The 21,616-nt window shown below is 51.0% G+C and overlaps 5 protein-coding genes across 8 annotated transcripts; 2 read left to right on the plus strand and 3 right to left on the minus strand.

Annotated features, from left to right (window-relative positions):
* Positions 1-361: 361 nt before the first annotated feature.
* Positions 362-3,254, plus strand: Tsr1 (Tsr1 ribosome assembly factor). The gene is made up of 4 exons (XM_001354047.4): positions 362-571; positions 634-2,192; positions 2,257-2,523; positions 2,585-3,254. Exons 1-4 carry the CDS (start codon positions 466-468, stop codon positions 3,098-3,100), a joined length of 2,448 nt encoding a protein of 815 aa, XP_001354083.3. The 5' UTR covers positions 362-465; the 3' UTR covers positions 3,101-3,254.
* Tbc1d8-9 (TBC1 domain family member 8/9) lies at positions 3,132-9,397 on the minus strand. Of its 3 annotated transcripts, XM_033383763.1 has the most exons (11): positions 9,251-9,397; positions 8,525-8,691; positions 8,012-8,270; positions 7,383-7,944; positions 7,174-7,322; positions 5,709-7,107; positions 5,431-5,648; positions 4,358-4,596; positions 3,890-4,240; positions 3,735-3,829; positions 3,372-3,671 (listed from the first exon to the last, which is right to left on the minus strand). In XM_033383763.1, the coding sequence occupies exons 1-11, from the start codon at positions 9,292-9,294 to the stop codon at positions 3,372-3,374; spliced, it is 3,783 nt and encodes a 1,260-aa protein (XP_033239654.1). In that variant the 5' UTR covers positions 9,295-9,397. The 3 variants fall into 3 exon arrangements, with proteins under 3 accessions (XP_033239651.1, XP_033239652.1, XP_033239654.1); XM_033383760.1 differs by having other exon boundaries at positions 3,132-3,671; positions 3,890-4,596; XM_033383761.1 differs by lacking the exon at positions 9,251-9,397 and adding an exon at positions 8,767-8,786 and having other exon boundaries at positions 3,132-3,671; positions 3,890-4,596.
* Positions 9,398-10,063: 666 nt separating this feature from the next.
* Positions 10,064-20,490, plus strand: LOC4813921 (uncharacterized). Its single transcript, XM_001354048.4, has 5 exons — positions 10,064-10,794; positions 15,524-15,770; positions 15,837-15,960; positions 16,035-18,502; positions 18,571-20,490. Exons 1-5 carry the CDS (start codon positions 10,234-10,236, stop codon positions 20,367-20,369), a joined length of 5,199 nt encoding a protein of 1,732 aa, XP_001354084.2. The 5' UTR covers positions 10,064-10,233; the 3' UTR covers positions 20,370-20,490.
* On the minus strand, positions 10,801-14,975 carry ebd2 (earthbound 2). Of its 2 annotated transcripts, none has more exons than XM_015187983.2 (3): positions 14,378-14,975; positions 12,166-12,418; positions 10,801-11,923 (listed from the first exon to the last, which is right to left on the minus strand). In XM_015187983.2, exons 2-3 carry the CDS (start codon positions 12,205-12,207, stop codon positions 10,898-10,900), a joined length of 1,068 nt encoding a protein of 355 aa, XP_015043469.1. In that variant the 5' UTR covers positions 12,208-12,418; positions 14,378-14,975; the 3' UTR covers positions 10,801-10,897. The 2 variants fall into 2 exon arrangements, with proteins under 2 accessions (XP_015043469.1, XP_001354085.2); XM_001354049.4 differs by lacking the exon at positions 14,378-14,975 and adding an exon at positions 12,483-12,902.
* A 78-nt stretch (positions 20,491-20,568) lies between the features above and the next one.
* On the minus strand, positions 20,569-21,563 carry LOC4813923 (nuclear transcription factor Y subunit beta). Its single transcript, XM_001354050.4, has 2 exons — positions 21,456-21,563; positions 20,569-21,385 (listed from the first exon to the last, which is right to left on the minus strand). The coding sequence occupies exons 1-2, from the start codon at positions 21,456-21,458 to the stop codon at positions 20,729-20,731; spliced, it is 660 nt and encodes a 219-aa protein (XP_001354086.3). The 5' UTR covers positions 21,459-21,563; the 3' UTR covers positions 20,569-20,728.
* Between the last annotated feature and the right edge of the window lie 53 nt (positions 21,564-21,616).

The raw sequence follows: 21,616 nt of genomic DNA on the forward strand, positions 1-21,616 counted from the left end.
GTAGAAAATTTCTTCATCAATGGGATAAAACTATGTGGGCAGGGCTAAAGACTTTAGTTAGCCAGAATTTTTTAACGGAATATCAAAATTGAGCAATAGGATCGACAGTTCTTTGTCGTATTTTTTGTTTGACCCTTTGAACTAAAACATTTTTTTTAGGCAAAGTCCAATAAAAGAAGGTGTTTTAAACAAGTCAGTCAAGTAGAAAATAGGTTCATTAATGTCTATCTAGCTAGCAATATTCATATCAAAAACGGGGAATATGTATAATAGAACTTGAATTCGTCAGTATATTTACGGTATATTTTTCAAATAAGACGGTATATTTTCTTATATTTTGGTATAATTCTGAGGTTTGGAGGGTATATTCTATCAATAAATCCGCGGTCACACTGCTGGTAACACGTGCAAAAAACCAAAACAGCGTAAATTTATTGAAATTTCTTTGATAAAGTACCTGTAACCATGGCGGATCACGCGTTCCATCGACCGGGGCCGCTGAAGCAAACCAATAAGGTCCACAAAACGGGCCGTCATCGCTCCAAGGGAGCCATCGAGAATGCAACAAAAGGTAGGGATGCTCCACAATTGCGAATCCGGAAAACAAACTCTTTAAAACTATTATTCTCGCAGGCAAAATCGGGTTTAAGGCCCTCTCGCACCGGCACAAGCAGCAGCAGCGCAGGGAGCAGCGACGCAACCAGCAAAATCAACTGCGAAAGAACAAACGCGATGAGGTGCTGGAGCAGAAGCGGAAGCTTGGGGGCCAGAACACAGCTCCGTTCCTGGTGTGTCTGCTGCCTATGCACGAGCAGATCGATCCCAAGTCGGCCCTGGCCATCCTCGAGGGCTGCGACAGCGAGCTGGTGGTGGAGAGATCTCCGAGTGGGATTACCTACATGAATCTTCCGCGTTTCAAGCAGCGATTCGCCTTTGTCACCCCACCCGTGGGACGCGGCAACGAACTGATTGTCCTGGACTACCTCAAGGTATGCGACACAACGCTCCTTTTGACATCAGCCTCCTTTGGGGACGACGAGATATTTGACCGCTGGGGCCAGCGCATTTTCAATATGATCTCCGCCCAAGGGATACCCACTCCCATGGTGGCTCTCATGGATCTGGAGTCACTGAATCCCAAGCGTCGTCCTGCCAGCAAGCAGGCAGCACAGAAAATCATCTCCAAACTGTTGCCCGAGGAGAAACTCATGCAGTTGGACACCGCCGCCGAGGGACTGAACGTGATGCGTCGCATCGGAGGACAGAAGAAGCGCATTCTGCACAACGTGGAGAATCGGCCGCATCTCTTCGGTGACATTGTGGAGTTTAAGCCCAATGGCGAGGCGAGCGATGATTTGGGCACGCTGGAGGTGACTGGCTTCCTGCGTGGACAGTCGCTGAATGTCAATGGACTGGTGCATATTCCCGGGCTGGGTGACTTCCAGGTGGGTCAAGTGGTTGCCCCGCCAGATCCGTACAAGCTGGACAAGTCTCGCGATGGAGAAAATGTGGCAGTGCGACTCCTTGATATCAGTGATCCCCTGAAGCGCACCTCGCTGCAGAGCGAGAACATCCCCGATCCCATGGACGCAGAGCAGACGTGGCCCACCGAGGAGGAGATCGAGGCCTCCCAAAAGGAAACCAAAAAAATGAAGCTGGTTAAGCGAGTGCCCAAGGGCTTCAGCGAGTACCAAGCGGCCTGGATACCCGACATCGAAGAGGTAGAGGATCCGGACAAGGAGGAAGACGACGAGGACATGAGCGACGATGATGAGGAAGCTGAAGATGACGAGGACTTCATGTCCTGTGACAACAAATCCTTCGAGGATGAATGCGAGAAACGCGACTCCGATACGGAGGAGTTCCAGGACAGCGTTTCAGTGTCATCGGAGGCAGCCGTCAACGACGAAAAATACGACCAGCAGATGGACTTCCAGGAGGAGCGTGAAACCATGCAAAAACTGCAGCAAGCACGCACAGATCAGCTCTGGCCCGATGAGATAGACACGCCGCTGGATGTACCCGCCCACGAGCGATTCCAGAAGTACCGTGGCCTAGAGTCCTTCAGGACTTCGCCATGGGATGCCAAGGAGAATCTGCCCAGCGACTATTCTCGCATTTACCAATTCAAGAATTTCGACCGCACCAAAAGGAGGGTTCTGGCCGAAGCCAAGGATTTCGACGGTATTTTGGTAAGCTTCGTATTCTGATATCCCGCTTTGGAGTCCCTTCTAATCTCGAGTTTCTTCTTTGCAGCCTGGTCTCTACATCACGCTCCATGTGATCAATGTGCCCGCCAGCCGTTGGGCCGCCTTCAAGTCCGCCCAGCTCACCGACAACATCATTGTGTATGGCATGCTGCCGCACGAGCATCAGATGTGCGTGATGAATGTCGTGCTGCAGCGCATGCCCGACTCTGAGGTTCCCCTCAAATCCAAGGAGGAGCTGATTGTACAGTGTGGCTATCGCCGCTTTGTGGTCAATCCTATTTACAGCCAACACACCAACGGCGACAAGCACAAGGTGAGAGACGCACTCTATGATCTCCATATGAATCCCTGCCAATGGTTGAATTTATTTGCAGTTTGAGCGCTACTTCCGTCCGTATGAGACAGTCTGCGCCACCTTTTATGCACCCATTCAGTTCCCTCCCTCCGCTGTGCTAGCATTCAAAGTGAATCCCGACTCGACGCTGGCCTTGGTGGCCCGCGGACGCCTCATCTCGTGTAATCCAGATCGCATCGTGCTCAAGCGCGTCGTCCTCAGTGGCCACCCCATGCGCATCAATCGCAAATCGGCCACGATACGCTACATGTTCTTCTACAAGGAGGATGTCGAGTACTTCAAGCCCGTTAAACTAAGGACCAAATGCGGACGATTGGGCCACATCAAGGAGTCGCTGGGTACGCATGGCCACATGAAGTGCTACTTCGATGGACAGTTGAGATCCTACGACACGGCCTTCATGTATCTGTATAAGCGGGTCTTTCCCAAGTGGACCTACGAGGAGTGCCTGGTGCGCACGGCGGAGAACGAGCGCCAACAGGTGGTGGCGAACAGGAGAATCGAACAGCAGCAACAGGTAGCCATGGATATGTAGAATGTACATACAGACACACACGTAAACCTCGTTTTTGATAATAGGAATAATAGAATTATATTCACAAACAATTGTCTTAATTTAAGGTAGAGGCAATACGAGTACAATATACATACACAAAACATGGATACGATTAAAAGCTTACCACATTGCACAAAGGTAGATAGATCGAGCGGAGGGGGTGTTAATACAGATTTCCGGCTAGGATTTGGTAGCAGGGATTATTGTACTGGGATGGGGCGGGGGACAGGACAGATGGCGGGGCTGGTATTTAGTAATTGGTGGATAGACATTTGCGTCGCTTCTTCTGGAGCTGTTCGACCTGTTCGGTTATTTGGATGGGTGTTTGGAAACCTTGTACAATGGTATTCACGGTGAGAACCGTGGCTATAAATTGATTGATGGATATGTGCCAGGCCTCGGAGGTGTTTGTGCTGCTACTGCTGCTACCCCTGCTGCTGCTGGGCTTCCCGCTGGCCTGACGGAGCTCCTCCTCGAGTGCCACAAATAGACGGGTGGTGCTGCTGTGCTCTGCTGCGGGCGTTGTGGGGTTGCCATTGCTATCCGGTTGCTGTAGAACACATTTATACAAGGTCATTCCGTCACAGTTTGGGTGGGATTAAGGATTGCTTACCTCATCGCCGCTGCCGCCCAAATTGAGTTGGGTAAAGCTCTCTAGGCTGGGTTCCTTTTTGATGTTGCTGTTTCCCAGCTCCAGCAGATTCTCATCTGTAAAGAAAAAGAGCCTTACAATGCAACCGATTACTGGGGACTTGTGGCATCACTTACATGCCATTCGCATCTCCTCGTCCTGCACACAGCCCATGATCTCGATAATGCTGCGCCACAGCAGCTGGAAGTTCTCCTTGCGCAAATGCGGAATGGTCTGATGCGAGCCCGAGGCCCCCTCATCGGGCTGGTCGAGCAGATAGCCGAGGCTGCCCAGGCTTCTCGAATCCGTGGCATTCGAGTCGGCACGCTCCAGTCGCGTAGCAGCAACCAGGTCACTGATCTGTGAGAAATTCGATATAGTCTCGACATTCAGAAGCATTTTATCGGCTGCAGCAGCAGCAGCCGCGGAAGCTGAGGCTGCTCCAGCAGTCGCTCCCGGCGGCGGAGTCATTCGTGCCGCTCCCAGATCTGAAATATCCGAAAATGTGTCAATCGATTCGTAACGTCCCTGCTGGCGTAGGCCGAACTCTTGGCCGTCGTCATCCCGCCCAGCATCGGAGCGTGTTGCAGTAGCAGTAGTAGTACCCGGGAGTGCTGCTGCTGGCAGATCCACATAGAATGTTGAATTGCGCTGCGCCAGCGAGGAGGTGTTGGAATTCAGCGACAAATTGGGCGTGTTGCGTGATAGATCCATGAACGTATTGCCCGATATACCCGCCAGATTATGCAAATGCTGTGTGGCACTGATCAGAGCATAGTCATCGGCATCAAATTGATGATCCGAGGGCGAGGGCAAAGCCTCCATGGACTCTGAAGCATCGTCGCTGTAAAGAGAATCATGAAATTATCAGGTAAAAAGCTGAAGCGTTGTGCTACTTTTACACTTTTATACCCGGTACTCAGTCAGTTTATATGTACATATGTGATCTTATGATGCACTTTACTGTAACTTACACAAAACATTTAATACGTAAGCGCTGGAATTATTATCGCAGCCGATGCATCGCGATGACTGCCGCATGTCTATCTCTCTCTTTCTCTCCCGCTCTCTCTCTCATTTACTAACGAGAGAGAAAGAGAGGAAACACGTGCGCTAATTATGTTGTACTGTTAATTCTTGCACTTCGTTTATACTCTTTCCGCTTAATGTCCTATTTGATTATAAATGTATAATGTTTTATCTGATTTCACTTATCTACTGTTTTAATATATGCCCTACATCTATCCGTCTCTCTCTCTTTCACTTCTCACGCCAACACCAGACGTAATATCTCGCTCTCCTCCGCCAAGGGGCGAACGCTGCACGAGGAAGAGTGTGTGAGAGATAGAGAGAGAGTGAGAAAGAGAGAGAGAATCATTTGTTCCTTCTGGCTATAATAATAATCCGATCTGATCCCAATTCTGCAATCAGCTAGATAAGGTCAGGAAAACTTTGAAAAAACCTTGATATCACAGAAGTCTGCACACAAAATTTGGTTGCTATAGATCTTATAGACATGGCTATATCGGAATATCGGGTTCGAAAACGCTTTCTTCTGGGTGTTACACACGTACACTTTGTGGTTTCCACATCCACCACAAAACTAATATATCCCTAAACTCTTGGATTATCGGGCATAAAAATGTACAGAATAATTTACAGCACAAATTCCACTCACTCAAAGAAATCTTCCGCCTCAAAGGCCTCCTCGGCATCATCTTTGGTCCGTGGACGCGGACGACGTGATCGTTCGATTTCCGCCTTGGATAACAGAGGCGGCAAATGCAACACATAAAGTAATTTCAGTTTCTCCATGCTCTTGGAGGAGCAAACCAAGCCCAGGGCATTGATAAGCTGTCCAAAATCCAGATATCCAGTACCCTTCTTGTCTGTGAGCTGAAAACACATAACAAATGATAAATAATACAAAATTGTACTCCACTTTTCTCCTCTTACCCTGAACAACTTTTCGCCAAGATCCACGCTGACACACTTCCGCCAGGGAGTTAGCTCTGTGAAGAGTGTGTGGAATACCTCATAGTTGACCCAGTAGGCCTCGTATCTGCCATTACTGCCACCCAGGACAGGGTCATTCGGTACCCTGGTGGGCGATTGATGATGCAGCAGCTGCGGCGTCTCCGACAGCGAGCATTGTGCCTTCTGCTGCTGCTGCATGGACTTCAACGCGTGTTTTTCCTCTCGGATGATGGTGAGCAGCATGTGCAGCTCGTTTCGATCGAAATAGGGATTCTGTAAATAGGCCTTGACAACGGTCTTCTCGTTGTCAATGTCAAACTGACGCATGGTCAGGCGTCGGTGCTTGTTGCGCAGCTCCTCGATGCGCTGCTGGGTCAGTTCCTCGCCGAATTTTGTGTACGCCTCGTGGATGAGGGTCTGCACAGTTTGCGTCTGTGAGCGTTCCATCTTGCGTTTGTCCGTGGAGGGCGGCACTTGATAGTCGGGATTGTAAATGCCCTCCAGATAGTTTTGCAGCACCAGCATGGCCTCGCCATCGTCCTGGCACTTGAGCAGCTTGTCGCGATTCCATTCGATGATCTGCAAAGCCACCATAAAGATGATCTTGGCGCCCTCGTAGAAGAAACAGTCGAGTATGTGGAGCGAGCTCTCATAGCTGATTACGCTCATGAAGATGGTGAGGAACCACGAAATGGAGATCATTTTGATGACGCCCAGCTGCTCCAGATGCTCGTGCAGATCGGCCAGATGAGTTTCGACCAGTTCATTGAGCACGCCCTGATCAATCTGTGCCCCCACCACCTTGTCCTTGTAGTAGTCCGGCAAGAGGTTCTCGCACAGGCTGGCCAGCATCCAGAAGGCGTTCTCTTCGTCGCAAAACAGTAGGAATACCGACGAGACAATGTTCATGGCCTGGCAGTAACCCACCTGCGGATTGCGCAGGGCATAGGCTTGCAGGACGCGCCTCAGTGCGCCAATGCCGTCTGTGCTCTGGAATGCCGGATGCTCGGGCAGTGAACGGGGCAGATCCCTGTCGATTTCGTCGTGAGCAAAGCAATCCTTAATGCAGGCAGCCTTCTCCACCAGATCCTCGTACAATCCGGGATTCATTTCCTTGTCGTGAATGGCACCGGAGAAGATCAACCAAATCTCCTGACGCAACTGGTCCGGAATGCCCTCCACAATGAGATTTATGACATCGGTGGTGCGGAACATGCCAATGCCGCGTCCAAAGTCACGGAAATGTGCCTCCCAACGCACCATCTTCTCCTCCTGATTCCTGATTATGTCTGAACTGAACTGTGTCTTGAATGTGTTCATCAAGGCTGTCTGCTTGCTCCAGGAGATGTCGTACTTGGCACGTTCCCGACTCACGGGACTGCAACAGATAATCGTATTGTGAAATGGCGCCTTATTCGAATTTAAAAGGGGCGGCACAACTTACACATGAATGCGGGAGAGTAGATCTGTTATTTTTGAGATCAGCACCTCTCTATCGACGATCTGGGCAAACATGAAAGGCACATTCTCCGACGTGATGATGACAATTTGATTGTCAAAACGCTGCTGCCCATCGTCCTTCTTCTCCACACTCTGCAGTATAAAAAAAAACAATGAAACCATGCTGCAGTGAAGCACAGGTTCTCCCCTTACCTTTATTGTTTTCATGGGTATGACCACACTAACCAAGTCCTTGACATCGCTGCGAAAGCAAAAGAAATTGGGCGACAAATATATGTAGCCAGCATTAAACCGCTTCGAGTAGGGTGTCCAAATGTTTGCCTTGATCTTCCCATCGATTATCTCCGTTTGGGGTAAGCGGAAATAAATGCGAAACTCCTCGGACTTCTGGCGGGCTGTCAGATCCCTGAGCAGAACCGGTTTCTTGGATGATTTAGCGCCCAGTCGGGCAAAGTTCGACGGATCATGATCGACCACTGGACTCTCTGGATCCTGGATCAGCTGTTGTATGGCCATTTTGTTGAGCTGCTCGATCAGCAGATGTGCCTCGCCGGCATTGAAGATCAGCGTAAAATTGTATGTCATATTGTTGGTGGTCTTCAAGTAAATCGTATTTGCATTCCGACTGATGTCCTCCAGCTCGGCAAAGCGTATTATCCTCTTGACCTCATGACCCAGCATATACGAGTAGAAGCAGACGTGATTCAAAGAGATGTATAGCTGACCCTGACGCGGTATCTTGTTCTTCACATATCTGGAATGGAAAAAATCCCAATTAAGATTCGGTTCAAAATGTGTCGCAGTCTTCCGGTAAGCCTTACGTGGCCGAGTAGGAGTTGACCAGACGCTCTTCCTCCGGCATTTTGAAGGTTTGTCTAAACTGAGAGGTCATCACCTTGAAGTCGGCCGTTTCGCCAGTTTCATCTTGATTATTTTGTGTGTAGAGCGATTTGATTTTGCATATAGTAAAGTTTGTAACCTCGTCCTCGTTCTCCATTTCGTTGAGCACATTGAAGAGATTCGCCTGCAGCCATTCCCAGTCCTTTGCAATCTCATCCTGCGTTATTCCAATGGCGATTTCTATGGGGTTCAGGAATTTGTATTCCATTATAAACGAAGCTGTGTAATCTCAATTGTTTCACATTACATAAGAGAATCTTGGAGCCGTGGGTGAAAAACAATGATTTATATGGGGCCCCTGGCTGTATACAATACACCCATAAAAACCACAGAAATCAACGCCAGGCCATGACTCATATACCAGCCTCTGCCGCACATGGCAAGGCACTGATAAGGTGGGACACCGATTCCATTCCCAATGCACTTGAACCTACCGTAAGAAACTTCCGAGGACGGTGTCCGGTGTACAATGCGATACGGAGCCGGCTTGGTGTTCCAAACACTGTCGTAGGTGCCCACCAGCATGGACCCAAAGCCGCGCGACTCGCCGTGGCCGCGACGTTTCTGTAGCACGAAGTACCTGGAGTACATTTCGGCAATCCTGTTGGGGCAGAAAATGGGAGTAAAAAACCAGATGCAATTCGAAGGGAAAGGGGGGGCGGCATTGGTGGCATACAGCATTCATGATTATATGTGTGTGTTCGTGAGTTCTTCGGGTGGGTTGGGTGTTTTTCTACGCAGCACGAAACACAGTTGGCAATCAATTTTCAAGCTACCGAGTCTCTGCACTCGGCCGCCGGGTGTGGGCACAGCTGTTTTTCCGCAGGAAATTGCGTTGTGAAATCAGAGCAGAATCCAATAGGCTGCCGCAGAGCCGCCATGGCGACTTGAACCCTCTCAATTAGTTATCAACAAAGAGCGCCAACACAATTAAACAAGTCAACATTCGTTTATGCGTGGCCTCTGTACGCGAGTTAAGGCACTATTCTTATTGATGTGCATCGCGATCAACTGTTTTCATGATACACCTTCCATAAACATAACACTGCATACACACGCATACATACCAGCACTCTAGTTGGTGTTTAAATTAGGCATCGGCATCTCGCCACACCACCCCCCCACCGACCAAAGACAAGAAAAGGGATTGGAACACTTACCAAAACGTCGACGGCAACAGCAACTCCTTCGGCTCAATCCACATTTTGCTCTTGTTTAGCCTATTTGACGGCTAGCACAGTCGAAGAAACAAAATTTCGTCTTTGTTTAATACTGCATTCGTTTATTTTGTTGTTGTATGCATCGTGACTGACCCTCAGAAATATACCAAAATATACCGTAAATACACCGATGAAAGAACGAACTTAGCCCACTTAAGCCCCCTTTGTTTAAACTGGATAACAACTTGAGTTATTCCGAGAAAAATAAAATCTATAATAATAATAATTCCTCTTGTAAGACCATCCTATCCTTCATCTTTGCATAAAAAGCTGCGCAAAATTCTTCAAAATTCACCATTTTCGTGGAGAGTATTTTAATACCCATTGGTCGACAATGGGTTAATCGTTCCCTGTCAATGTTGGGAAATCTTTTTCCATAGTTTTGATATTCGGTTGAATATAAACTAGCTAAATGCGACCCTTAGCCCTTAAAACATAATTTTATCCGATTGAATCCTATCCTATAAAATATTTCAAAAACGATAAGTGACACTCATTCAGGGGACTCCTCAAATGCAATCAACAAAGAACATTAATACAGGTGGCGTTCCACTTTGAGCAAGGCAGTGAGATCAGATGTAAAAACCGAACGGGAAACTCATATGTATATATGTATGATATAAATGGTTAATACGGCATGACTACATATTTCTGGCATGGTGCAAAATGTAAACAACCATTTAGTCCGACATTCATATTTTCAAGAGTACGCCTACTGTTACTATTAATTTTTCTGAAGTTGGCGCATTGTTCGAATTTTTTTCTGTGCTCAGTAAGCCCAAACCTAACGGTTAATGTCAAACTTAACCTTTTTCATTATTCGTGTCGTGTATCTGAAACGAAACGAAATAAAAACGTGCCGTGCTACAAAATTTTGAGTGAATATTTACATTTTACCAAATTATCTGTGTTCTTTAGCAAAAATGCTTAAGAAATTCGTCGAAGTTAATGCGGAGGAGAGCCCCTCGGCCAATCCGTACGAAGTGCGGACCTACATGGGCAACGAGACTCAGGGGCCCGAATGGAACCCCGAGAACTGTCCGCCCCGCGAACGTGTGTGCCCAAAAAAGCCCCCAAACTCTACACTATCACAAGTACTCACCATCGAGGATGAGATTCGCCGCATCCACCAGAAGGCGGAGGAGTCGCGTTTCGTGCGCCCCGCCAAAAAGAAGTGCGACCTCTACGATGAGTTTACCATGTGCGTGGTTCCGCAGCGAACACCGTCAGAGCTGAAAACCCATGCCGAGATGCGTGAGCATCTGTTGTTGGCCCGCAAGGACTTGGGCCTGGTCGAGCACGATGCGCGGTCTCAACGAACCTGCCCCAAGGATCTTGTTGTCCTCAACAGCCCCATGAACCTTGGCGAGGAGGAGGAGGCCCAAGAGGGCGAAGCCGGCGAGGAGGAAGAGGGAGAGGTGAAGCCACAGCAGGCATCTCCCGAGTGCAGCTCGAATATGATCATCATACCGGATAGGCGCATGGTGAGCTAATTCTATATAAATAATTGTATTTTTATTATGGCTGGACTCTTAGGCCAACAAAAGCGTGGCTTAAATGTAGATTTAAGATTAGTTTTGGTAATTCCTATTCGATCAACTCTATGTCATCAATGTCCGCGTAGATACTTCCCGGCGGTAGCTCCGGCATGGAGTTGAACCCCTCGTCAGCCCCTCCTTCAGTGCCTGCCGCCAGCGAAAGTGTGCTATAGGCACCGCTCGTGGCCTGCTGCTGCATGTGCACGCCTAGCTGTGAGATCAGCTCCAGGGCCTGTATGTCTGAGTTCATCAAAGCGAACTGGTGGATGATGGCCAGGTGGGGGAACACTCCGTTGAGTAGAGTGGTGGTTCCGGCATTAATTTGCATGCTGTCTGAAGGATCCTCCCCTGGTGGGCCTTGATCTGGGTGGTCCGTGGCATCAGGCGAGGCAGCCGGTGAGAGCAGTACACTAGGTTCACAGGTGACCTCCTCCACATTGTCCTCGTCAAAGCGCTCTGGCCCTGTGTCGGACATCAGGCTGTTCTCACTCGATAGGTTGACCAGGTCCTTGCTGGTATCCCCATCGGCTTCCAGCAGCTCCCTTTGCATGAAATTGGGCAGTGAATGCTTAAACTCCACAATGATCTCCTCGACAGGCAGCTCCTGTGTTACACTATCGCTTCCCTGATAGCCCAAGTCATCTGCCTCGTACTTGTACTTGCTGCGGAAGCGATTCAGCCAGCGATACGATGGCCGAAAACTGGGCAGGTTCAGCACGGCCGCCATCTTCAGGGACGTCTCCTTCAGCTTCTGGTTGCGTATATTAATGCTCAGGCGCAGCTGGCGGCAGCGTTTCACCCACTCGTGGAGCAGAAAGCTGATGGCGCTCATCTCGAACTTGCGACGCTTTCGCGTCATCTCCTCGATGATGGTGGAGGCATCCGCCTCGCTAAGCGTGGCCAATTGCTGCAGCAGCTCCTGCTTCTTGTCCAGAATGCGTCGGATCTGCGTGGCACAGCAATGGAACATCTTGGCCAGGCTGTTTCTGGAAATGTTTGTCTCATCGTAATAGCGTATAACGGCGATCTTCTCGTAGAAGGTCAATATGTTGCGCTCGTTGCGACGGGATTTGGGCTGCGGAAAGAAATTGAAGTTTGGATCACCCTTTCGATCGATTTACGCACCCGTTAATTAAAAACATCTCCCTGAGCAATGCAATAAAATATGCATGTTTGCAAATACATACACACACACTAATGCATGTGCCACACTGGCCGCGTATTTGTCTGGCGACCGCGTGTGTCATAAGCAATGTCCCGTAAACCAACCCTCGGAGCGGCTTAAAGGCCAAGTTAAAGCAGACGCGTCAGACTTACCCCTTTGTGGTTATTGACTGTTGCTGCTGCCATGGCTGCCATTTCAATTGCAATCAATTTTATTTCGTTTCTTTCCTATCCTTTCCTTTCCTTTCCTAAGCACTCTGCCTTTAGTTCACCGTTTTTTCCTTAACTGCGCAGCAGTAAAAGCAAAAAGCCAATTGCGCTTCTTATTGCCGCCGCTCTCACATCCAAAGGAGAAGCAGAGAGCGTGCAAAAGAGAACCAGAGAGTGGGATTGACTCCTTTTAAGACTGAAAAGAGAAATAAAACAATTATTTATTTGTTCAATCCAAATGCCAAAGCATTGTTAGTCACTTTTATTTGTTGGTTTGCCTCTCAACAAACGCGGGGCGACACGTAGCTGCGCTGCTTCTATTGGCCTATTGTTGTGTGTGCGCTGACATTTTTACAATTACTGAGTAATAACACTTGTGCCCCTGTTTTTTTACGGTTTCAGCTTTCAGTCATTCTGTCTGCCTGCCTGCCCTGCCTGTGTGTACGTTTGTACGTTCTGCTGGCTCTCGGCTCTCCATATGAAATAAAAACGGTTCGCTATGCCCACAGCCACGACACGAGAGTCTTGTCCCTGTCGCTGTGTTGCTTCGTTGCTGCTGGCTCTGTTGTTGTAGCAACGGGCGTCAGAAATGCGGCAAAGAGGAACGATAGGCAGGGCAGCGTCGTTGTCGTCTCACTCACACAAACGAACACTCGCACCTTTATATGTTTGTATGAACTTAGATACATTTGCAGCTGTTACTGTTGTTGTTTTTGTTAGCACTGGGCATATTGCATATGCATGCATGCATGCGTGTGTGTGTGTGTGTGTATATGCAGTGTGCGGCCTCTTTCAACGCTGGCGTAGCCGCTGTTGCTGAATTTTTCGTTTCATTTGCGTTTTTCCGCGTGTTGTTTGTTGTTATGTTTCGATTCTTTTCTAGGGGCGGGGGCGCGAACGGGGGTCACACTTATAGAGTAGTGGTGGGTGAAGGATATGCATCCGTACGTGCTTAATTTAACAATAATTAAATAGCATTGACACCAAGAAAGGAAGGAAAGCTTCGGGTGCGGAAGCTTTTGAAATTTGCATCACCCATTGTTTGACGATGATATGATATTCACATCGGATTTAATCTTATTTACTCTGGTTATGTACAAAAATACACATAAAGGTGCAGTTCTCAACGTTTGTATGTTTTATTTTTATTTCGACCTATCGTTACTATGGAATCTATGTGATACAGTGATCCCTTTAGTTGCTTTCCAAAGGTATCAATAGGATGTAAACTGAGGGTTCAGAGTACATTGCCGACATTGGCGACGGACGCTGATCAGCAATACAATACAAACCTTTAACAGGGTGGAAAACGCATCCTTCTCGTGAGCTTCAAAATCATAATACCCTCAATGCAGTGTGTATATCTGCAAAGTTCTTCGGTCGCGTACACCTTTAGTCCGTAGAGCACTTACTAAGCTAATTAACTTTCCGCCGTAGATAAGGCCAATGGAAAGCAATGTGTGCGTCGAGGGGTGTGGTGTGTGCTCTCTCCAGACACGAGTATGTAACAATTCGATTGATATTGATAGAAAATACGATTTAATGTTTTATGGGCGTTCCATTGAATGAGCCTTATCAAACAGAATATGCGGACTAACCCAGTGAATCATCTGCAGGTGGCATCCAGTCCCCCTATGGCATGCATGGTCCTACGCCCCTGTGCGCTGCCATTGCATTTCCCTTCTTCAATGCGCTTTGCATCGCCAAGTTCTTCTGCGACACAGTGGCGCCGTCAGCATTGTACGAGTGTGTGTGTGTGTTTGTGCTGTTATGGCCGCCTTGTTAGCAGCTACTATGGTGCTACTGGTGCTGCTGCACCTGCATTTAGCCAACGATTTCAAGCCATCTTTTGTGTTGCCTATTCGCTTGCAGCGTCAGCATCTCTTTGGAAACAGCTCCATCCATTCTCCCAGATTCCTGGATGAATTCTAATTCATCAAATGCCCCCGAACCGAACCGGACCGGGCGACACGTGCGCCTGATTGGCCTAGCCTTGCCTTGGCGCTTGCGTTATTTTTATTGATTTTAAAAACGGACTTTCATTGACTCTTCGATTATGGGAGGGCCCCCGCAGCTGTACTGGACGGGATACCAAACACCTGCTGTTGTGTGCCCGATCTTCCCCCGTCCTTACCCCTTAAGGTTATGTACGTACCCGGTTTGGTATTTGGCCAAAACGGAGAGCGGCAACAGAGAGCTTGGAGAGGGTTGCGTTCGCTGCGTTGGTTTTCGTCTCTGGCGCCTCTTGGCTCTTGCTCTTGCTGTGTCTCTGGGGTTTGCTTTTGGGCCAACTTGTTGTTGGGAACAGAGCAGCAGCAGCAGCAGCAGCAGCTACTACTAAGTGGCTTGTGGTCGTATGTGTGCTGACGGTGTTGGCATTTGTGCGCTCGTATTGACGTGGTCGTATGCTATAACTGTGCGGTGATACTGCGTCGGTGATGTGGCTATGGCTATGGCCTCACTTTGCTGCTTTGCTGCTATGCTGTTTTCTGTTTGCTGTTGCTGTTGCTGTTGCTACGAGTACGAGTACCATCCGTAGTACGGGGCCTACTATTAGATGACTTGTTCTTCGGGCCGCCACGACTTCCCACGACGAGCTTCGGTGTGTGGGACTCGTGTTGCGGTTTCGGTTTTCAGTCTGGGGGTTTGGTTTTGGTTTGGCCGAACTGAACCGAACCGAACGAGAGCGATAAGATTCCGTGATGTGGCACTAAGCGCTGTTCGTTGTTTACTGCTGCTCTGTGCATTTGTACGCGAGGCCGGCTGCTTGTGGCCGTCAGCAGTCAGCCAAGCAGTGGCCAGCGAGCCATAGAGGTGCCTCACACACACACACACAAGCACATACTGACAGGCACTAGCACACACACACACACACACACACAAACACCTACGGATGGATAGACGGTAAAACGGTTGACGAGAGCCAAGCCACATCACACAGGTCGTTATAGCCAGTCTAGTTGGCATTTCGTGCCATACCTTATGCCGCTTACTAACCAAGACAGAAAGAAAAAATAAAACAGGCCTCCCTCTCTCTATATCTCCTCTATATATATATAAGAGTGTACATACATACATATATATAGGGACTGGCATCGGTGGCGTATGCGTGCTATTTTCAGCGTAGCCACTTCGAATGCCGCATTAAAAGCTTATGACCACGGCCAGGAGTGACAGACAGAGAGAGTGAGAGTGTACAGAGCTAACGGAGTGGCGATAGCCAGCCAGATGTTACCATTATTATCCTGTAATTACTAACTCCTTCACCTTCCTCTTGCCCTCCCTCTGCTTCCCCCCTAAGCTGGAGCTTAAGCGCCCCAAGAGTCGCATTTACCTGAACGAAACACAAGTGGGTCCCCTGGAGGAGCTGCCATTTCCCACGTACAATCCCCGGCTGATTCAGGAGGGTCTCGATGGTGAGAACCTAAAGGCCTTCGATCTGATTGAGGGCTGCAATCCGCAAGATCTATGGACCTGGAATGTGGGCTATCAGAAGCATGAGGAGGATATGGATCAGGAGTTTATCACAGCCTCACTGCCCAAATACGGTGTGTACTCGCACAGCGGACTGTCCTTGCTTCCCGAGTAGTTCTCATTCGACTAGTTTCCCCCAGAAAACGACGGAGAGCTCACCGTTTATAATATACCCACGGATCTGGATACCACCTTCAAGGCGGAGATTGTGTACGGCAATCGAAATGTCTTCCCGGAGAAGCCGAAAGAAGCGGGTCGACCGAGGTGAGGCACAGGCACAGCAGGGTTTCGTGTGACTTTTAAGCCGCAAATCGTTATATGCCCTGCCCCCCCTTTAGATACTATAATCGACCCAGTGAAATTGCCTGCATTATTGTAGCCTATGTGGAGAGCTTTCGCCTGAATCCCGACTTCTGGACGGGCAGCACCTTGGATGGTATACTGAAACGAGGCTTAAGTCTGACCAAAAAAAGCATCTCCATGAACTACAAGGCCGGCGAGTTTTGCGACTTTGACATTATACCGCAGGTGAAGGAGCGCGAGGCCGAGGTAGACATCAAGATCCATTTCTCGGGGCTACTCAGGAATGAGCCGAACATGTTCAAGGCCCTCTCGCTGTTCTTTACCAAATACAATGCCTGCATCTTTGTGTCGCGCGAGCTGTTCCTGCTGATCTGCAAGCGGTGCCTCAACTCGTACTTCGTCTTCGATCCGAACGGGCGGAACGACATGTGCCTGCGTGACTTTGCGGAGGGCAAGTGTTCGCTGATGGCCACCCGCTACACGGAGCATCTGGTGCATCTGATCACCAAGTTTAGTGACCTCCAGCCGCAGGATGAGTTCAGCATATACGAGATATCCCTGACACAGTACGGAAAGCTGAAGGGTGAGCCGCTGAAAAAGGACCCCAACAACCTGGTGGCCCACAAGCTCTGGGCCGTGGTGAACGAGCATTTTGCGGTGAAGACCGCCGGCGAGGGGGGTATCCATCAGCCCATATCGGGCAACGAGAAGAACGGCTCGCTGGTCGTCTCGCTGATAGCCCTGATCTACGCGGAGTTCGAGCTGGCGAAGCTCTGGCGACCGATGACCATCGACGACATCATCCGCTATGGCATGGCCTACTACAAGACGCTGCGCAAGAAGTTCCGGCTGGACGGCAAGCGGTGGAAGAACAAGAAGCCCCATCTGAATGTCGTCGATCTGCCGGAGATGTTCCTCATGGGCGCCTTCAAGGCGACTGTGCGCAAGCAGCCATTCCTGATCAACGGCCATGTGGCCGACTGCAAGAACTACCTGGACTCGCAGCTAACGATGGCCTTGCATCAGCTATTCAACATGCCCCAGTGGCCGGCGGGGCTGCTGCAGATCGACAATTCGGTGCTGGGCATCTGGCGGGACAGGGAATTCTTCTACGTGTTCGATCCGTTCCGGCGCAATCGCACCGCCATGGTGATAGATCCGGATGACTATCGGATCAAGGGCTCGGCCGTGCTGCAGATGCACTCTACCTTCGACTCCTTCTGCCGCGTGCTGTACATGAATGCCCTGAAGATGCGTCGCGGTGGCAAGTTTTTCATCCACGGCATACGCACCGGCTGCATCCGACCGCTGCAGGTGATGACGCAGAAGACGAACAAGTTCCAGGCCCTGCAGATGGGGCTGCCAACGTTCACGGACGAGCCGCCAGAGCCGGAGCTGAAGCAGAAGAAGAGCATCGAGAGCATACCCGACGAGGAGCGCTTCCCAGTGCAGGAGGAGAAGGAATGGATCGAGGAACTAATCAATGGAATTATCAACGACATCATCAAAGCCCTGCCCGACCCGGCGATGCAGCGGCCGCACCTCTATCCGCAGGCCCAGAAGGTGCTGGTGCGCACCGACAAGGAGAATCTGCGCGCCCTGCGGCTGAAGATCAAGCGGGGCTATGAGCTGGACGCTGCTGACGAGGAAGAGGAGAAGCGCGTGCTCACCCTCGAGGAGGAGGTGGCGCTGAGGAGCAACTTCCAGGCCCTGCCGGACGGCGCCTGGATAATCGCGGGCTCCACGCAGCTGCCGCAACTAGACGAGGAGATGGCCAAACTCGGCGGCATCCTGTCCGCCATGGTGGCCATGGCAGTGTCCGCCAAGTACAAGCTCTCCACATGGAACGCGGACCTTATCGAATTCTCTCTGGAGTCGGCCAACAGCTTTGGCGAGGATTACCAGAACTACGAGTACATCCTGGCCTGTCTGCTGTCCAAGAAGCTGCCGGACATCGCCATCGGTGAAAGCAGCTTCAGCCTGGAGGTGCCCAAGGTGGTGAAGTCCTCCATTACGGTGCCGCTGCGGCAGGTGCTCGTGGATCTGCTGACCAGCTACAACCGCCTGCTGCTCGTGTGCCAGCGCTTCTCCTGCGTGATCTTCAAGCGCTACAATTTCCTGTACATGTTCATCGGGTTCCCCTGCAGTGCCGTGGGCTACCGCAAGGGCGGCTCCGGTCCCGCCTGTTTGCTGCGCTTCCTGGAGTTGGACGCGCTGATCAAGCGGATCGAGTTTGGGTGCAATCCCCTGGGCTGTTCGGTGATGAACTTCATTGTGGCCGCCATCAAGGTCGTGGACAATCATCTGGAGGGACGCTTCCGGCGCTGGCCAAAGGCCGATGAGGATGCCGAGTACAAGCAGCTGTCGGCGCGACAGAAGAAGCTGCGTGACACGCGGTTGGAGAAGATGCGCTTCATCGATGAAGAGCTGAAGAAGGAGAACGATCGCATCCAGAAGTTCCTCAAGGCAAAGCAGGAGCATCGTGACCGCAAGAAGAAGAAGCGTAAGTATTCCACGACTCTGCTGTCACTCGAAATTGTATCGAAAAATCTACCCACCCACACCCCACAGGCATCCCCGCCTACCGGGACACTGGCATTGACGAGGGAGGCGAAGAGTTCATGGAGGAGGAGGATCTGGGCATGGAGGAGGAAGAGGGCGAGGAGGAGATCGAGCTGAAGCATCGGCCGGGCAAGCAGCTGCCCAAGGAGCTGAGTCGCGCCTATCAGCCGCGACCCATCCTCTACGGCTACCGCATGCGGGAGAAGGACTGCAACTTCAAGATCCAGGGCAGCACCGCTCTCGACGGCCGTGGCGAGGGCTCCTTCAAGGAAATCAAGCCCTGCTACTTTGCCTCCGCCCTGGCCATCCTCAGCTGCTCCATGCGTCCACTGAACCGCTGGAACTCGTATCGGGTCGATCGGGTGATCTCGAATGCCAAGGCCATAGCCGCGACTGTGTGCGAGCTGGAGTCGGTCTTCGAGCGGGTCGTCCGTCATGTGACGGTGGATGACTACGAGTTTGACATCTGGATCCGCGGCTTCGAGCCGGCGGGCGTTCCGGCTCCGGCTCCGACCAAAAAACAATATCCCGCGGGCCTGGCCCTCAACATTTTTAAGAAGAAACTGGAAAAGTCCCTGCACACGCGGAAATATCTGCTGATCTTTACACCGAACGGCAGCTATGCGCTGTACCATGACGAGTACTTCCATCTATTCGATCCGTATGGCAGCATGGAGAAGTCCGGCGGCGGCGAGGAGGAGGAGCAGGATGGCGACGAGGAGGGAGGCAAAAAGAAAAAGTGCCCCAAGGGACCCAAGCGATATCCAGAGCGCAACACCGCCTCTTGGGTGCTCCTCGGGGACATGGACGCCCTGATCACGTACATTGACGAGCGGTGCAGCGTAAAGAGCTGGAAGGAGACGTGTCAGTACAAGTTCTATGTGGTGGACATTCTTTCGCACAAGAAGGCCGCACCGAATGCCCGCATCCTGCAGCTGCTGACGGACCTGTCCATACCGATGACCTGCTCGAACAAGCACTACGGCAGTCCGGAGTACGAGATCTGTGCTACCAACGAATCCCTCGGCTGGCTGGAGCTGGAGAACTGCCTGCCCGTGTGGAGCCGCCTGAATCGCCGCAACACGGCCGGCAAGTATCGCAATCTGCCGGTCAGCAAACTCAAGAAGTTCGACGTGGAGATCGAGGGACGGCTGTGGTCGCTGTGGGGCAACCTGCATCCGGAAGCGCCTGTGTTCGAGGACGAGCTGCGCGGTCGCCAGTACCTGGCCTGCTATGTGATGGCCTGCTGTGCGGCCAGTGTCTACCGGCTGATGGACTGGAGCCCCCACATGCTGGACAACATCGTCGTGAGCGGCACCACGTACTTCAAGGAGAGCGTCCAGCAGATCAACAAGGAGGACTATGAGTTCTCGCTGGAGAACCTCAACATCGACTGCGCCATGGATGCCATCAACTTTGTGGTCCACATCGAGCACGTCTGCTATGGCAAGCTGTACCGCGTGCCCACCTTCAATCGGATGAATCTCGCCGAGGCGCTGATATACTTCTTCAGCCACTACCAGTACGGCATCGTGATGGTGCGCAAGCGGGCCCTGGCCATTGGCTTCTGTCCGGGCCACGATGGTGGCTACTTCATGTACGACTGCCAGGAGAAGGACCATCCGCTGTTCCCCAAGCAGCAGGGGGCCGCCTATATGCTGCGAACCCGCCACCTCCAGGTGCTCCTCTACTGCATCGTGGTCACGCTGAATGTGCCCTTCTACAACATTGACTTTAGCATCCACAAGGTGGAGATGCTGCGGGAGGGTGCCACTCTGGAGAACGATGAGGAAGGGGAGGAGGCCTAAGGGGATGGGATGGGCTGGCATTTTGGCTCAAAGATTGTTTACAAGTTTAACCATTAAAATTATACGACACGTTTTGGATTCATACGAAAGATTCCTAGCACCTCCGTTCTGTACAAATAATTAATTATTTATGCGAAATCTATCCTTTTGGTTACCTGATTGCCAACACCCCTTCACTTCTAGCCGAAACAAACGGGCATTCTCTTCCAAGTCGAAATTTAATCAAATATATAAGAACTATGCTAAAAATGTAACAACAAGCGGATGACGCAAGCCGCTCGATGCCGTCATCCCGTGATTGAGTCACGGACTGTTGGCTGTTGGCTGTAGGCTGTAGGCTGCTCGTGGCATGCCATGACCTAATGCCTCAGACGCAGCTGCTCCTCGGCCTGTTTGTAGTGATAGCCATCGGGGCGGAGCTCGTGGGCTGGCTCTGGCTCTGCCTCGGCGTCCGTGGGTGCCATTGGCTGCTGCACATCCATGTAGTAGGGCATCTGCTCGTCCTGCATCTGGGGCTGCTGCTCCTGCTGCTGCTGTTGCTGTTCCTGCATCTGCATCTGCTCCTGGTACTGCTGGTAGGTGAGCTGCTGGGGCTGTTCCGATGCTGGTGCAGGGGGTAGGTAGCGGCTGGCAACCTGTGGCTGCTCTGGCTGTTGCACGGGAGCCATCATCTCCATCTGGGGCTGCTGCATCATCAAAGGCTCTGAGAGCTGCTCCATCTGGACCTGGGCCTGGGCTGGCGGCAGATAGCGGGAGGAGAGCATGGCATCCATTTGCTCCGTCTCCAATGGAGCGGGTGGTGTCAGCAGGCTGCTGGGCATGGCCTCCATCACTCCCTGCTCGTTCTCCCGCATGTACTCCACCTGCTCGGGCAGCTCCCGCAGCTCCTGCTGCTCAATGCTCATCGAGACGGCGTGCTCCGGCTTTGGTGGCGGCAAGTAGCTGCTGGGCAAATGGGAGACATCCGCGGCGGCCAGGCAGGCCAGGCACAGGGCGATCGTCAGGCAGAGGGATCTCTGCGGGACGCAAGTACATCGTAATTAGATTCCCATTCGGAAGGACGGCGACTACAATCCGTTTACTTACCATCTTGCTGGTGTTTGTCTGTTGGTTGCTAAGCGTCTGATGTTGGACCAGGTGGAAGTGAAGCTATATATACCGTCGCATGAGACCTTCGGTGGGGCCTAACGTCGAACGTTTAACGTTTAACGTCAAATATTTGGCTAAAAGCCTGGTTCCGTTATTTG

Source organism: Drosophila pseudoobscura, chromosome X (genome assembly GCF_009870125.1).
Source record: "Drosophila pseudoobscura strain MV-25-SWS-2005 chromosome X, UCI_Dpse_MV25, whole genome shotgun sequence".
NCBI classification, from domain to species: domain Eukaryota; kingdom Metazoa; phylum Arthropoda; class Insecta; order Diptera; family Drosophilidae; genus Drosophila; species Drosophila pseudoobscura.